General features: G+C 40.6%; 1 protein-coding gene across 3 annotated transcripts in view; it reads right to left on the bottom strand.

The window, feature by feature from the left end:
• Window positions 1-18278, bottom strand: part of fam184b (family with sequence similarity 184 member B) — a 37604-nt gene that overhangs the window by 2607 nt on the left and 16719 nt on the right. Inside the window, exons 7-17 of one of the 3 annotated variants that reach the window (XM_042485976.1) lie at window positions 16955-17062; window positions 16571-16869; window positions 14671-14821; window positions 12631-12750; window positions 12330-12456; window positions 11845-11975; window positions 11237-11352; window positions 8359-8715; window positions 8140-8254; window positions 5771-5878; window positions 390-784 (exon numbers count right to left, since the gene is read on the bottom strand). In XM_042485976.1, the coding sequence (XP_042341910.1) occupies window positions 390-784; window positions 5771-5878; window positions 8140-8254; window positions 8359-8715; window positions 11237-11352; window positions 11845-11975; window positions 12330-12456; window positions 12631-12750; window positions 14671-14821; window positions 16571-16869; window positions 16955-17062 (2027 nt within the window). Of the gene's footprint in view, window positions 1-389; window positions 785-5770; window positions 5879-8139; window positions 8267-8358; window positions 8716-11236; window positions 11353-11844; window positions 11976-12329; window positions 12457-12630; window positions 12751-14670; window positions 14822-16570; window positions 16870-16954; window positions 17063-18278 lie in introns of all 3 variants that reach the window. The other 2 variants (XM_042485975.1, XM_042485977.1) reach the window with 2 other exon arrangements.

The raw sequence follows: 18278 nt of genomic DNA on the forward strand, positions 1-18278 counted from the left end.
GATTATGTGGGCATGTTTTTGGTTTTAGGAAATGGTGGTATCTTATCCAAAAGAGGGCAGTGTGCAGAAATGTCAGTCATTCATCAGAGGGTGTGTTTTTTTCTATTCTCTTCTTTTTTTTTCTTTCTTTTTTAGATATTTTTTTGGCATTTTAGCCTTTTATTGGACAGGACAGATCAACAGCGTGAAAGGGGGAGAGAGAGGAGAGAGAGTGGGTATGACATGCAGCAAAGGGCCTTGAGTGGGAGCTGAACCTGAGGCCACTGTGGCGAGGACACTGCCTTTATTCATGGGGCGCCTGCTTTATCCACTCAGCCACCGATGCCCCCTGTTCTCTTCTTTATAGAATTGTAACACCACAAATAGGAGAATTTTTAAAATGTTCCTACCTGATTGAATGGGCCTGCAGGTATGCATGTGGCTCCTGGCAGGATGGTGACACGTAACGGATGCCTGTCTGCGGCGAGGGGCAGACGGGAAGCGGGGCGGTGGGCGCCGGGGTGGGAGGGATGCAGGAGGTCCGGGATCTGGTGGAGCGAGGGAGGGAGGGGGAGGAATGTTGGCTGAGGGAGAGGGAGGTGTGCTTGTGTGGAAGAGAGGAGGTGGAGTAGTGGGGGGAGGTCTGAGGTTGGGAGGTGGACTGGTGGGGGAGGGTGGAGGAGTGCTGATGGACGGAGGACGAGGAGGAAGACGAGGAGGAGGAGTGGGGTATGAAGATGCTCCTGTCGTAACTGCCGGCGCTGGAGATGCTGGTGACACGAGGAGGAGACTCCACACCCTTCCTCTGTTGGAAAGACAAATGAGCAGCATAGTTTATGTTGGTGCTATAATACTCAAAATGTTGTTTCTTCCGAATTTGTCCATTTCATTTAATGATGACTTAAATAACTAGCATTGCTGCTTTGTGGTTTTTATGCCTCTGCAAACCAGGCAATTTGCAACCACAGTTTATATCCACGGCTGTGAAAATGTGGAAATGTGGAAAATGTGTAGATCTCTACAGTCAGCACAGTTTTGAGGTGGGCACCCAAGATAAGTGTTACCAATTCAGTATCTGACCAAATGTCTCCCCTTCTGTTCCTGAGATATGGTGTTAACATTGAAATTGACCTTTGACCTTTTGCATATAAAATTAAATTTAATTTAATTAAAAATTAAAAGTCATTTGTGTGAAATTTTATCAAAATAAGCACATGAATTCTTGAGTTATTGCCAAAAACATGTTTTGTGAGGTCACAGTGACCTTTGACCACCAAATTCTAATCAGTCCAAGTGGATGCTTGTGCTAAATTTGAATAAATTCCCTCTAGGTGGTCTTGGGATAATGCATTTGCAAGAACACAAGATCACACTGACCTTGACCTTTGACCTATAACCACCAAAATCTAATCACTTTATTGTTGAGTCCAAATGAGCGTTTGTGCCAAATTCGAAAAACTCTCTCTACCTTCTTGAGATATTACATTACAGACAATGAAATAGATACAAGGTCACAGTGACCTTGACCTTTGACCACTAAATTCTAATCCATCTAATTGTTGACTCCAAGAGGAACCAAATTTTCAAATTTGAAGAAATTGCCTCAAGGTGTTCTTGAGACTTTGTGTCCATTGGAATGGAATAGACAAACTGAAAACATAATGCCTCTGGCCACAGCTGTCACAATCACAGAGGTATGAAAATCCACATGATGAAACATCTGTTATTTATCTTGGCACCTTCATCTAACAAGAAACACTGTTACACAGGTGTTTTCATTCAAAATAATGAGGCGGCTGATATTCTATATTTTTCTCCTTGTATCCATCGCACTAAAAAGTGTTGTCTGTGACTGATTTCTCTGTGAAGCCTTAACCCCTAAGTGTTGTCCAAAAAACTGTTCTAAGCACATCAGTGTGCACGGTGGTATAAGTATAGACAGTGCAGGCGGTGCGACTGCATTTGGACCCATACTGTATAGCGGCTCATGGTGCAAGCCAAACCCATGGGGTGGCAATTCCAGTCGATATACTTTTCCTCAAATGTGCAATCCAATTTCTATCACGATGCAAAAAAAAAAAAGAAACAACAGTATTAACTAAATTATAACAAAACTAAAAGCTTATTCTACATATACTATAAAAAAAAAACTATCAACAAACTATTAAAATCTATTCAATCAAATCAATATTTATATTATTATATATCAATATACTTTTTTTCTTGGGTATTTATATAATGTAGAGAATACAATGATGATAGCTTTAAATGATCTAGCTTTAATGTGTGTATGTTGCTGTCCAATCTTAGTTCTCTATTTGATCACGTGACAAGATGACAAGACTTTGGCTCAGTGAAGGGACAAATCTGTCACCACTGACGAGCTGAGGACACCTATAGGCAAGCCCTGCGAGCAGTCACACAATTTAAACACTAAAGTGGTTGCAAGAAAAGAAGAGGAGGAGAAGGCTGCTCCCTAAATGAAATTCTTTCTCTCTTTTTTTTGACAAACAGTTACCAGCGCACGGACAAGCCCTTCTCACTGTCTCAGTGTGTCAACTAACATGTAGCAGGTAAGCTAACGTTAGCAGCAAGCTTGCTAACACTGGTCTAAATAATTGTGATGTTTGACTGGTATGTCAGATGTACATTTTAAGACAAGGCAGAGATATAATTATGTTGGCTGAATTGTAGGCTGCTAATAAATTAATGTCTCTACCAGGTGGATAACCAGCCTGTGAGTTATTATGGAAAACTAACTAATAGCCAAGTAGATGCTAGCTGTTCCTAGCATTAGATAACCGTTATATTTACATATTTTTGGTTTCAGGTTTAACCAGTCAGAGACAGAAGCATTCAAATAGGTGAGTACACGTGCCTTTTCAGGGGGGATTTGGGGTATCTGCTGGGCTGCTGTGCCTCTGTTTGTTGTTACTATTTTGTTACTATTTTGGACTTAGGTTGCTGCTGAGTACCTGTGTCATTGGGTGTGTGTGTGTGTGTGTGTGTGTGTGTGTGTGTACTTTTGTGGGTAAACTGTGCGCGTGCTGCTGTAGCTGGCCAGTTTTCGGGACATGGTGCTGTTTGTTTATAAGTATTGCGGCTCTCTTCAATCTTTTTTACTATAATCTCTTGCCTTCATGTGGAGGAGTGCAGTTGTCGTGAGGTTGTTGTAGTAAAAATGCCTGAAAAATCTTCGGTCATTTCAGCAGACTGTGAAATGTTCAGCTGCTCTGCTCTCAGCTGCTTGTTGTCACGTTAGTGAACTTTGACTGTCACAGCACTCCCCATGCTTTCTGATCACTTTCTCTATGGCTTCTATACTCTGCAAATACAATAGCTGAAGTAACACAGTCCCACTGTAAAATCCAACACATGGCTGGTACTGTATATATACAGCTAATTGTGCATGCATATCTAAGTGTATATGAGTGTGTGTGCTTCGTAACTATCGAGCCCAAGGGCCCGTTATAGTAACCTGCACTGGGGCGTCTTATTGCCACCGAGTGTGCCGCATTGTCACACTGTTTGACATGTTCCCTCTTCATGATGATAATGGGCATGGCAGTTTATTTTAATTCAGTTTCTCATACACTATCCTGCCCTATTTCTATAAATACGAACTAGAGGAATAAAAGTGTATTAATCCACGGCTGAAAATAGCCCCCAACAAATGTATTCTTTTTTACTTGTGATCAGCTGTTTTAGGAAATTACCCCTTTTTTTGTTCAACACTGCTCCACAGCCACACTTCCATAACATAGTGATGTGTGCATTCAAAAGAGAATTAAAGCAGATATTTAAAAAGTAATGCAAAAGTTACTTTCCTGAGTAACTACTCTCTATTCCATTCAGTAATTGGTCATGTAACTGAATTACTTTTGAGAAAATTAATTGTAACTAATTATTGATTTTCAGTAAGGGATGGACAGAAACAGATACTCTGCCCAAAATGTTCCCTGTAAGTAGAAAACAATCACCCACTGTCTGCTGTCAAATGTTTACAGATTCATGGAGAACAGTAGCTGTGGTGAAACTGAATTTATATCAGTAACAATGTTATTCTGAACATGAAGTTTCAAAACTTTCCTTGAAACTTTTGAAAACAATCCTGCAGCATAATAAGCCGTATGTTCACTCTATATTATGGCCAAAACATGGTTAAATAAATCATTGAGAGTAGGTGTATATTTAGCCATATTTCAAGCACAATAGTCATCAGAGAAGCAGGTACACCAGTGCTTTACTCCCACCCTCAAAACTTCATAGCCATCAAAGTCCAAGCTGCCCACAGCATCCATGAGCTGTCAAAAAATACATTAAAAGGTGTTTAGCGACCATCTTTCAAGTCTGCAGAAGGTGTGTTCAGTATTAAAAAGAATATCATTTCAAATAGTCAGTCAACAGCATGCATGTTTAAATACCACAGTATGCTTAGATTTACCAGACCAGATTGTATGTGATCACTTATCCATAACTGACATTAGGGGTGTAAATAGACTGTGCAGGCAGTGTAGTAGCACTGAGGCCTATGGGATTGGGAGAGAGAGCAGCGCCTTCAGCAATATGTTGGGCTCTGGCAAGTGATTCAGATTGCCATGTTGGAGATATGCATGTGTTCAAAGAGGGGCTCATGCTGAATTTAAAACGCTGCCATTTAGTATATGTCGTTTTTGCATTTCATGTGAAGCGTCTTTGAGTACCTAGAAAAGTGCTATATAAGCCCTGTCTGATATTATTATTATTATTATTATTATAATTGTTGTTGTTGTTTTTATTTTTAATATTATTATTATATTGTATGCCCTCTCTGTCATGATTTTATTTTTTCCCCTTAAAAAAGTCAGTAGCAGTCTTTAATTTATTCAATTATATGCTTGTTCTACATACAAACAAGAAGTAAACTATGGAAAACTATTCATTTAATCATTTGAAGATTTTTAAAAAAATATTTTGTCAATTACTGATATGCAGTGATGGTTGCGGAGTAATATATACTGTATGTTTATATGGTGTCTGTTACCAAGTCTATTTTTGATCATGTAACTAGCATGCACTAATGGCCAGTTAATGCACACACAGTTAATGCACACTGGATGCTCAGTCACAGCTTTATGATTTGTGTGTGTGTGTGTGTGTGTGTGTGTGTGTGTGTGTGTGTGTGTGCGTGCCTGCGTGTGATACCTGAGCAAATTGGCCTGATTTCTTTTTTTCTTTGCAAAAACATGAGATGAAACCAGTGAGCAACAAAAGAAAATTAAAAAACAAAAACCAACAAGGAAATTACCTTAAAAGTGTTAACATAATACATAAATATATTTCTGTAACATGAAATGAAACAGTGAAATATACAATTATAATTACTATATATGTAGTTTTTAGTTAGTATTTTTCCCAGGTTTCAAGGGTTTAAATGCTTGTGAAAGGCATCTGAATGCTGCACAACAAGACTGATGTAGATCCAGGTTTCAAAGGGTTAAGATTAATGTCCAGTGTCAAATGTATGCTTCAAGATTACATCATTAAACATAGTTTTATTTTGAAGGGACCAAACTTTCATTTTTAAAGAAAATCATGCAAAGCTTCATCTTTATAAGCCAAGTTATTATTGCATTAATTTGATGGTATTAGTTGTAAATACAGGCAGTGTGGTGGACACGTCTGAAGGCCGATGTGCGATGTAAGAAGTGTGTCAGAGAGAAGTTGGCTGCGGCCCAGTGAGCACTTCTGGCTGGGAGGATGCTCGCTTTGACGAATACATTACGTGCACGAGCAGAACAGACCGACTCACCCTCATGGTCGGCGTGACGCTCCCGGGGCGAGACTTGCTGTCACGATGCCTGAGGGTGCTGTTGTCCCCGGCAACAGGGGGGTGGAGCTGCAGCTGATGCCTCTCTTCCTGGAGGGAAGGAGGACGAGGAGGAAGGACTTTGAGTGGCCTCGTTCACAGTTGGTGTTGTTGTTGTGTTGGAGTTGTGTCTGGAGGGTGTACTTGTTTGCTACGTCGCCTCATGCCACACAGATGGTAGATACAGCGCTCTGGCAGAGGACACTTTGAAAAATGTTCTCCTACGCGTCTCTAACCACACATGATTAATGAAAACGCTGTCCTCGTTTGATTTGAGCGACTCGCTCATTGTGCTGCGATCAAAAGCAGCACAACGAGCGAGTAAGTGGACCTTGAGTTGAGATCAAATGAAGATATTAAACCCTGTTACGCTGGCAACACGAGCCTCTCCAGCTCAAATTAGGAAAAACTTCCGTTTCCAAGGTCAGGAATGAACTGCCAAGTAATTTAGTAAGAAACCTTTGAACTAAATATTTATTTATATGTATTTAAAGAGTATTAACAGGGACAAATGAAAACTGAGAAACTGTTGGGTACAGTCAGTCACACATATGCAAAATATCATTATCTCTATCTATCTATCTATATATCTATATCTATATATATATATAAAAACTTTTTAATTTATGTTTATTTCCTTCTTTTTGTGCTTTTATTGCTTTTATTGCTTAAGCTGTTATTGTTTTTGGTCTATTTCTTTGTATTATTTTTATATTGACTTTTTCAGCTTGCATCTTGCATTTGTCGTCTGGTTTTAGTTTTACTTGGCTGGGCAGCAACAGTGGAGCTAGCACTTATATTGGGCGATTAATCAGCTATTGGCTTTTTTTGGTACCAAACCATCGTTATTATATCGGCCTTTTTAAAATCCACTATTGGTTGACCGCGAGTCTATTGAGTCTTTGAAAATGGGTCACAAATATAAAGTTTATTGTTTTTATTTAAGAATACATCATTTCCTAAAATAGCTTGTCATGATCCTGGGTATTCTGTTACAGTGTGGACAGTTCAGCGAGAGAGTGACAGGAAAGAGGGAGAGAGAATGGGGATGACACGCAGCAAAGGGCCGCAGGTTGGACTCAAACGTGGGCCTCTGCAAAGACCTCAGCCTACGTGGAGTGGACACTCTCACTGAGCTAGAGGCCGCCCCACTCCTCAGTTTTTCACTTTGGGTTTTGTCACTACATTTAAAAAAAATATATTTTCATAACTGATAAATTTCACTTTTTCTTTGAACTCCTGTTAACCTTTTTTCTTTGTTTGTTCTGCATTTGGATCCACATCCTGTACTTATCAGTGACACAGCTGGGTACTGTAGGTTTTAGCAAACATAACTAAAACATAACAGGAGTGAACAGGGAACTATTTTCAGCTGCAGATTTGGTGCCTTTGTGGGTATTTTTGGCATCAAGGTCGTATCTGTGGGGTTGACTTAAAATAAACCACAGTCTCCATGTTCTTCATAATGTAGGAACATGTCAGTGATGTGTTTTTTACTTTTTATGGACAACAATGGAGGTTTGCGGCACAGAGGATTAACCCTTTGAAACCTGGTTCAACATTAGTTTTCTTGTGCTGCATTCAGACACCTTTCACAAGCTATTTGACCCTTCAAAAACTGAGGCCAACTTGGCAAGAATTGTCTAACAAATTGCAAGAAATTAGTAAAAAGGGAAAATAAAATTAGTTTTAAAAAAGAGGGGAGGATTAATAAAAATAATCCAAAAAAGAGGGAAATGTCCAGAAATGTCCATTCTAATAATTTAATATTTTAAATTTTTAAAATATATATATATAATAAAAAAAAAATGTAAATCAAATGCTTTAAACAATCCTGCAGTTTTTACTTTTTAAATTTTTTTCCCTTTTATGAACTAACATTTTAAGGGATGGGTAATGGCTAACCAACAGCCACTGTCTTCCCTGCAAATTGATGTTTCTTAACTTTTTCTTTTTTCCCCCCTTATTTTCAGCTGATTGTCTTGTAACTTTCTAAAGGATTTTTAGCAAATTCTTGGGCCATGTCTTGTTAAGTTGCTAGTTGCCTTTTCCCTTGTTTTTGAAAGACATGAAACCAATTTGCTCCGGTTTCAGAGGGTTACTATATTAGTCTTTGACAACAACATTAGTTAGTGTGATCAATTCATTGTCGGTTTTGGTCTTTTTTGGGGCTTTTTATTGACAATAACAAAAATAAAAAATATCACTAGAAAAATCCTTTATCAGAAGAGCAGTACCACAACTTACCAAGTGAGCCTCAGAGTGTGTGTGTGTGTGTGTGTGTGTGTGTGTGTGTGTGTGTGCTCCCTCACCACCAATCGTTTGATGAGCTGGTCTCTCTCAGTCAGTCTCTCCTGAAGTCTCCCCAGCTGCAGGTCGTCACACCGCGGCTCCCTCCTCCTGCACCGTTCCTCCCGCTCGCGCAGTCTGCAGTTAAATCATATACACAAACACACACTTTTCTCACATACCCGCCCTTCATTTCAAACTTTGCGTTCTTCTGCACCTCCACGCATGTGTCCTCTACTCACTCGTTCTCCAAGGCCACGATGCGAGCCTGCAGGTGCGTCTGGGCGCTGCTGTACTCCGACACCAAACTCTGCATCTCCTTCTTGTGCTTCCTCCGGATCTCCTCCACCTCCTCTCTCCTCTTGTCCTCCTCTCGCTCCTTCTTCTTCTCCTCGTCCATCTCTTCCTCTTTGACATCTTCCTCCTTTTTCTCCTCCCAGTGTTTCTGCGACTCCTCCAGTTTCTCCATCTCTATCCGCAGTTTCTCCACTTCCTCCTTCAGACGTTGTGCTTCTTCTTCCAGCTGGGCGTCTCTCTTCTTCCGTATATCAACGCTTTCCTCCTCTTTCTCCTCGGCTTCGGGATTCTCCTGCACTGACCTGATAAGGGACGGCAGATACAAGAGGGGGACGGAGATAATGGGAGAAATAATGGAAAGGAATCGTGGAAAAGGGACGTTTATAACAATAAAACAATTATGATAAAGGAGGATCTTGAAAATGGCTGAATCATCACTGATGAAAATACTGCTGCTAATTTGACCCACTTTTTACTCTACTTTGTATAATTTCTGTTAGAGTTTTCATATAGTCCGGAACACAAAAGAAGTATGTACATGTGCAATACATAACAATACTAATTTTAACCTGGATATGTACAACCTTTTAGATATACTTTTTATCATATTGTATAAACCACAGTTTCTTTAGTGGGATTTTTTTCTTAATCTTTTGTCATTACATTAACGTATAATCATCAGGGATAACAATACAAAACTGCTGAAATTAAAATGCCAAATTTAGCCGGTTCAGACAGTTATTAAAAGCTTGTGTTTTCTGCTTTTAAAGGACTGTTCTGCTTTGTAAAATCTGATCTTGATCTTACTTAAAATAATCTTGGAAATGGATGGCCTTGAAAAAGGAAAGTAAATATAAAATTCAAATTGTCAAGTTATCTTAAAATGTATCTGTATCTATTTAATTGTGTGAAGTTGTTGGAACTTAAAAATGACAAGTGAAATGACCTAGTTCTTTCTAAGTATTAGAAACTTAATTAGGAGATCTGCTAGTTCTGTTTTGTTGACATGTTTAAGAAAATAAAATATGACTGACTAGTTTGTAACCGGCAGAATGCAGATATACAGCACAGTAAACTTGCTTTACTGAAGTTGCAAAAACTAAGAAAGATTGATTTCATTAAACTTGTCATTTTAAGTTGCAGCAGCTTCACTATTAGATGTGAAGTAAACATGAATTAAGACTTAGGTATATTTTGACTAGTTATATTGACTTACATTTTCAAGGCGATCTGTTTCCTAGATTTCTTTAACTAAAATCAACTCCTCAGATTTTACGATGTAGGTGTACACGATGTAGGAAAATTGAAAACTACATGACAAGATCAATTCCTCTCTCGTGCTGGTGTGCTAAATATGAAGCTTGAGCCATAAACAGTTAGCTTAGCTTGTCATAAATAAGCCTACTGTAAGCAAGTGGAAACAGCTAGCCTATTTATGCTACTTAGCTTATGCTCAAAGTTCAAAAATACACTCACTAGCACTTCGAAAGCTCTAATTAACACATTATATTCACTGGGGTAATGTACCAAGCCCTGCCATCATGTGTTAATTTGTAAACTTAAGTGGTGTTAGTGGGTATATCCTGTTACATTTGGACAGAGCCAGCTGTTTCCCACTGTTTCCAGTTTGTATGCTAAGCTAAGCTAACTGGATGCTGGCTGTTATTTTATATTGCCATACAGACATGAGAGGGGTTTTACTGATCCTCTCATCAAGCTATTGGCAAAGCTCCTGCTTTCAGTTCTGATTAATGAATTAAGATTTATTAGCAACTATTTTGGTAATCAGTTAATAATTTCAACCATTGACCATTTCCAGCTTCTGAAATTGAGGAGGATTTCATGCTTTTATTTGTCATTTATTACTGAATACCTTAATACCTGCTGATTGGACAACACTGGGTCATATGTTTCTATGGTCCTGTCTCTTGATATGAAATAACATTTTAGGGGATGGCTAAGGGCTAACTTTGCATTTCAAATTGCAAAACATGGAAGAAATATGGACTTTTCAAATGCAGTTTGGATGGTAAAAATCTGATCAGCCACAGTGAAGATAAAATAAATTCAAGAGCACAGTCTTTCCCCGCAAATTTGATGACATCAGTAGATATAAGCTGTGGGTGGATGATTTCAGCATGTTTACCTGCAGGGAAACATACACTGAACACTTGACCCATGACAAAAACATTGCAGAGAACATCAAATCCTTTGAAAGGTTTTAAAGGAACTCTGAGTGAAATTGAGAGCTATTAAGTTGTTTGGACTTATTCTCAACATGGAGGTGGCTGAGCCGGCGGACAGCAGCTAACAGTGCTTACTCCATAAAAAGCGTAAAACAACAGTAACTGTGCTAACAGAGGTAACAGTGTTAATCAGATGGGAAGAAGAGGGTGGTGGGTGCTACACTTCTGCAAGGATGCCGTCCTGATATCAGTGTCCCCAGTGCCCCCAGTGGGATACACACGTACACTGACATGCACATGCTCAGATCACAACACACAGAGAAGCAGCATGACTTCACAACTCCACTCTATCTTCACAGAGCAAATATCGGTTTGTTGCTATATTAATGTGCTGAATATGGCATACACAAGAGGATACTGAGCTGGGGAACTTAGGACACTGCAGGCATATATTCTCCTGATGAAACAGGATCAATTTAAATACATCTTTCTGATTTTAGGGAAACTGTGGTGGTTTTTCACTACAGTCTGACATTTAATTGAGAAAAAAAATACGCAGATTAACAAAAATAATTGTCAGTTGCTGCTCTGAATGATATCATTAATGCTGAGACAAGTCGACCACTTCTTTCCTCACCTCTCCTTTAACTGCTTCTTCAGTGCTGCGTTTTCTCTCTGCAGCTCCAACATGGCACAGCGACTCTCATCCAGCTGCCGCTCAAACACCTGGTACTGGTTCTGCTGCTTCAGATCCTTCACACACACACACACACACACACACACACACACACACACACACATACACAGAAGCATGCATACATTAGACAAACACTGCCAATATCTGCATTAATTCTAAGATTCAGACAGTAATGTGCTGCTTTGACTTAATCCCAGAGCAGTTGAGGATTTTTATTCATGTGCACAATAATGATATCACTAACGAAATGGCTGTGATTTATTTTTTTGCACAAATACTTTATAAATGTATTTGTTTACTTGTGTGTATGTCTGTGTGCGTGTGTCAAAGAGAGATTATGCAAGTGTAGGATACACAGACAAAAAGACTGAGAGGTGAGCCTTTGTGTGTGTTTTGTGTGTTGTGCGCACTCATCCCAGTGGGACTAATATTCAGCACTGTGGTCGTCACAGTGTGTGTGTGTGTGTGTGTGTGTGTGTGTGTGTGTGTGTGTGTGTGTGTGTGTGTGTGTGTGTGTGATTGTGTGATTGTGTGTGTGTGTGTGTCACCTGTTGCAGAGCCATCATCTGTGTGTGTGCCTGGAGTTGAGCCTGCAGGTCCTCTATCTGCTGCATATGTCTCTGGGTCATCTGTCTGCTCCACTCTGTGTGCTGCTGGGTCAACTCTGCACGCTGCTTATCTGATCACACACACACACACACACACACACACACACACACACACACACACACACACACAAAACCACATACAGAAAACAAAATCAATTTGGCCCACTGTTGCAGGTACCCTTCTGCTGTTGCCATGGTGAAGTGTATCCATGGCAATAGCAACTTCACTGTTGAATTATAATCTCAATGTGTATATCGCTGTGTGTGTGTGTGTGTGTGTGTGTGTGTGTGTGTGTGTTTGTGTGTGCTCATTTGTCCATGCAGCTGTGTATGTCTTACACAGAATGTGCCACTGTCTGCATGTGCTTATGCTAATGCTCATGCCCGAGTGTGTGCACATGCACGTGTGTGCGTGAGCGTGATACCTAGCTCCAGGTGGTGCATTGTCTGTAGTCTGTTCCTCTCAGACAGCACATCTTCTTTGGCCTTTCTCTCTAATGCCTGCAGAGCCTTGGCGTGTCTCTCCTCTCCTAAAGACTGCGTCTGAGGTTCCTGCAACACACATAAACACACATGTTGTCCTTTTACAAAAGCACTTAATGTACATGTACACGCTCGTGGGGTAACATTACAATGTGTCTTATCTGCTGCGCTATCATCAAAGCTGCTCAATAATTCATCACAGAGAAAATCTATGAAAAGAGAGTACATATGATTTGAGTGTACCTGCAGCAGATCCCTCAGCTTCTTGTTTATCTCCTTGGTCTCTTGGACCTCTTTCCTCAGTCTGTCAATTTCGGGGTTGCCATGGCAATCATCTCCGGGGCCCTCCTTCTTTTTCTTTGCCTGCATTGGTGAAAAAATTGTAAGCAAAAGGCATTTAAAGGCTTTCTGTGTGTTGTAATCCTGAGATGATGAATTTTCTGGCATTGGATTAAATGTGAGATGTGGCTTTTGTTTAAGAATTTGCAGACAAGCTTTCTTAAAATAAATAAATGGAACTTCATTGTGCACTCAAAACAGGCTTATGGAACTAATTAAAAGAGTACTCCAGCGATTTAGTACCGCACTTCCATTAAGTTGGTCAAATCGCTGAGACTGAAATATGCAGACTCTGAGACTCTAGTGTGGCCCAAGATTCAAAACTTTGGATCCCAAAAAATGCAGCTAAAACATAAAGTATTACACACTTCCTGTCTAGTTAACACCCATATCGTTCAAACTCCACATCGCAGACTTTCAGTTAAACAAGTAGGAAGACGAAAGATCATGAAAATGAATCCAACCAGTGTTGAATCAATGACACCAGTGAGCATCAGACTGGAAGAAGAACCCTTTGCCTTCTCGGGGCATATCAGTGACAAACAGGGAGGTTCACATGCAGATGTCAAAGCAAGAAAAGGACAAGTGAGGACAGCCTCATTACAGCTCAAGAACATCTGGTGCTCGAGAGTGGCACAGCAATGAACAAAAATAAGAATCTTCAACTCCAATGTAAAATCAGAGCTGCTTTATGGTGCTGAGACCTGGAGACTAAAAAAAAAACCTAAGAAGGAGTGTAAACTAACCAGACAAGATCAGCAGCAACAATCTATGGATGAAGACACAACAACTACTAGCAGCAGACAAAATTGGTAGAGTGGTGCTAATGTAATGGGCACACACTATGAAAACCAAAGTCAAACACTACCAGACAAGCTTTAACATGGAGTTTTCAAGGGAAGGGGAAAGGAGGCAGACATCAAGAGACTGGAATGCACTTGGTATCAGATAGAAAGGGAAGTTAATGACCGAGAACTCTGGAGGTCTCTTGGCAATGGCCTTACACCCCAGGAGGGGTGTCAAGCATAAGTAAAAAAGTATAGTCTCCAAGGCAAAGCTCGACACTCAGGTGACATCATCAGGGTTATTTCACATAGCCATCCACGATTTAACAGAGGAATTGTGGATTGAAACCTTCGGGATGATCCACTCAACTTTTGAAGAGTTATGCAATGCAATAGCACCTCTTGTAGCACCTGCTGCATCATGCCCTGGGGAGCCAGTTTCTACCGAAAAGTGCATAGCCATAGCATCATGTGACCTATAAAAGCCAAAAGGGTGTTTCTATTGCAGTTTTGCAAAATATGGCTTTTTCGAATCACCTTAAATACCACCTCATGCAAGCATACAAACTTTTTTGCAATAAATTTGAGGGTTAATGGAAAACCGCCTACTGTTATAAAGCCATTGCATTCTGCAATCAACATTTACTTCATAATTATAAGTTAAAGTAAAAAACAACAACAAAAAAGTATCTAGCTCAACTTTAAATATGAGAATTTGCTGCTTACCACCTACACATATGATAGAAAACTGATTATCTGTCCATGTGGGACTTTTGGTTGGCCAAACAAGCATTTTCATAACATCATCTTGGGCTCTGATAAATCACAATGGGTATAGTTCACTTTATTCTGACATTATTCAGAAAATAAAGACAAATTGAGCAAATCAATTGATGTTGCAGTCTACAACTAACCAACAAAAGTTGCTTCATCAAAAGAGCCGTTTACTCCATTAAGCTGGATTACTTTATTCCCTTAAATTCAAGAAAAGTGTCTTTCAGTGTTATTCTAATCAGTCCACATCAAACTTTTAAAAGAACAGCAATTCAGTCTGCTTATCAGGCTGTAATTAGATGCCTGTGTCTGTGAGAATCAGTGTGCCTGAAGGTACTGCGGACCAGCATCACAGATGGTCACTGGTGGTTTGTGAAGGACTCACCTGTGACTGCAGCTCGCTCAGTTGGCTCTGCAGCTCAGATATCTGGGTCTGCAGCTCCTGCTCTCTGTTCTGCCATCTCTGTTCGCTCTCAGCAACGGCGGCATTCATCTCTATCCTGAACTCTGCTCTGAGACGATCCTCGCACTCTGCCCTGGAGGCATGCGTCAGAACAAGAAGTGAGGCAGAGTTAACCTACATGCAAATGCTTTGTGTGTATCTTCTCACTGCTCACTCTTCAGTGTAATCACTGCAGACTGCCTTCTGCTTCATCTTAAGAAGACTATCATTTTATAACGTCATTACTTCTCACTTTTCTTGATGACTTCATTTCATAAATGTCTGGTTTTCCATATCATGTTAGGATGTTAGAATTACGTACTTGTATTTCTGAAGCAGACACCTGTATACCTTTAGCTTACAGGATTTGTAAAAGTATTCCTTTGCATGGAAAATACCCCAGAACAGGAAACGCCGAGGGGTGCTATTGTTAGAGGAATGCTTTAGTGTTGTCTGTTCAACAATAATGATGCCATACCTTTGCAAGAGGGGAAAACTGCATGTAAACTAGGGCTGTGACGGTATGGAGTTTTTGTCACCGCGGTGACAGAGCAACGTATTAGCGCGGTTTTGCGGTTTACTGTAAAATGACTCGTTTCGCTATCTAGATTTAGGCCATCCAGTACGCTAACAACTGGAAAGTCTAATAGACCGCCATTCAAGTTAGTGAAGCGCTAAACTGGAAGTCAGTCGCTCTGCCAGCAGAAGTTCGGGCACACTCAGCTGCACTCAGCCGTCGTAAGTCTCTAGTGCCCATGCCTCATGGACCCGTAGGTCTGGCTATTTCATATTCAGAAAAATTGCTTGTTTTGCTTGATGCACCAATGAGCAGCTCTCAAAGGACCTCCATGGCTGTATCCAGGCTTTCTTAATACATCCATAGTGTCAATGGAAGAGTGCGCATTGTGTCACCCACCAGTGGGAGCTTTTATTGGTCTGGTGTGGCGCAATGCATTCTGGTAGTTGTAGGTTTTCTACCCTATTGTGCAAAAGCTTTTAATTGTTTTCTCTGGCCATGTGGCAATGGCATTTTGTCTTTCTGCTCCATAGACATCCTAGTTCTATGGGTCTTTATATCGGTGAAATACTTCTTTAATGTCAATGGCGTCTGGTGCCTTTGACGAGAGATGGGAAACTGAAGCCCTTCACAGCCTCCCTGTTTGGAACAAGCTGTCTGACAGGAAGGAAAAGCTGGTGAAAGTCACTATGGTGTGCACTCAAACTGATCTGGACTTTTTTCTAAAATACATTTTGCCTCTACTCCCCTTTCACATTGCTTAGCCTCCATGTTGGTACTACTGGCATTTCTCCAAACTGGGGGCCTCCCACCAAACACCTACTGTATGTAATATACTGACCCCATACAACCTCACTTCAAAAAAATCCAAACTAATATTACTAAAAGTAATGTGTTTTCAGTGTGCATACATTAATGAAATAGATAGTATGTAGCATATAGGACAGGGCAGGACTAATTGGTTCTCTGAAAACCATTACAGCTAATGTTCATTTGGCCTGTGATGAAATTGATTTAATTTCCATTGATGTACTGACAGTGTTTTTCGTATCACTACATATCCTGTTTATTGCTGCAGCTAATTTGCTTGGCATGTTTTGCTGTGGCGAAACACATTACACGTCAATAAAGCTCGTTTAATTGAAGCTGAGTGCGAGAGAGGAAAAGACGCTGCAGGTCGTTGTGAGCCACAATTTGAACGATTTCTCAACTTTGATCTTCCCCAGTGATCTTTTAGCAGGATGGCAGCAGCTGATTACAAGCCCGAGTGGAGGCTTTGTAATATAAGCCTAAGCAGTTCTGGCAGCTGGGTGTTTGTTCTGATACCTGATCCGGTCCTCGGTGTGCCGCTGGCTCTGGTCGAGAAGGCTCCTCTCCGTGTTTAGCCGGCTCTGTTCCAGGACTTTCTCCTCCAGTCGGTGTTTGTCAGCTCTCAGGGACGCAATCTCTCTCTGCTGCCTGTCCCGCTGCCTCTCCGCCTCCTCCTGCGTCCGAGCCAGCCGAGTCCGGGTATGATGGAGTTCTTCCTCCAGACGAGAGCACTGCGGCCCACATGAGGCCGCAGCTTCAGGGGCTGCCCTCTCTTTGTTGTCTTGCTGTTGGATTGCGGACTGCAGCCTACAGACCTGAGAGCGCACCAACTCACATATTACAACTCGTATCGTGAATAATTCTATCGGATAAATCATCTTGCATGATTTGACCTCTGACCTCATTGGTGGCATCATTGAGCTTTGTCCTCAGCTCCTCTCTCTCCCTCTCCATCTCGCTGCGTAGCTCCTCACCGCTCCTCCTCTCTTCATCCAAACGTGCGCACACCTTCCAATAAAATTCATCCACATCAACGCCATTACTTCATCAACAACTTCTCCTCTTTTTTAGCACTTTAGCCCAACCATACTATCATCTCCTTATTACTGAGCCTAATGAATAATTAGTCATGATGAAGTGCACATTACAAGAGGGCTCAAAGGGCAGGCAATTATGTGATAAAATCTCATTATATTTCTACATTCAGTATTTTAAGAGATATTCATTAAATATGTCCTTTAAGTCCAGTGGCTCCCAACCAGGGAGAGGTGCTGCGAGATGATACGCAGGAGAGAAGATCTGCCCTAAAACACTGATTCCTTTGATCTGAACATTATAGTTTCGCCACTTAAGCATTTCTAAAAAGAAAAAAAAAATCACTTTCTGGTTGACCTGGTCATAAACCTATAACATATGCAGCTGCTAACATTGGGGTCACTAGTAGGTGTTCACTCTGTATATATTTAAACATAGGAATAAGTGAGTGGGTAACTCCCAATGAAGCACAGACTGTGTAAACGAATGCAGGTCATCTGTTTATTGCCTTTGCTTGATTTCTTAAGTTTCATATAAACAAAAAACAACTTTATCCGGTTCAAGCATTAAATGGGAACTATTTTTAAACCTGGACCCTTTTTTCCCTTTTTTTGTGTCTAAGGGGCCATTTACACGGCAAGCATTCTTGCATGAAATGTGAAACTTTTGTTGCTGTTTGGCCTTTGGTTCAAACGACAACAGCAAACTTTTGAAACCAGGTTCCAAAGTGTAATTTTTTGAAAACGCCACCCCTTCTGTTGCCGTGTAAGCTGGCGATGTGCAGATCCTGTGACGTCACGGCCACACTTCGCATATGTGCGTGGTGTTCTTCTTTGGTGTCACATTACAAAGTCACACCGCCAACTTGCTGGCCTGGCATGCATAGTACAGCGATTTTGGTTGTTTTGTCAGCTCCACTTACATGAGGATCGTTCTCACAATGTTATCATATGAAAGCAGATTTTTTTTAAAACGCAAAGGAAAGACTTGTCTGTTTTTAGCAGGGCCATTCTTGTCTATACACGACCTAAGTAAATTGTGGGAAGTAAAAACGAAGTGAAGTTGGTCCACTAATGAGAGAGAGTGCAGTGGCAAAAGGTGCAGACCTTCAATATGTACGTTGACAGTGCCTGTTTTTGCCACTGACAAGCTCAGATTTTTATTTAAATTACCTGACAACAACCCTACA

This window comes from Plectropomus leopardus, chromosome 4 (assembly GCF_008729295.1).
Source record: "Plectropomus leopardus isolate mb chromosome 4, YSFRI_Pleo_2.0, whole genome shotgun sequence".
In the NCBI taxonomy this organism is placed as follows: Eukaryota; Metazoa; Chordata; class Actinopteri; order Perciformes; family Serranidae; genus Plectropomus; species Plectropomus leopardus.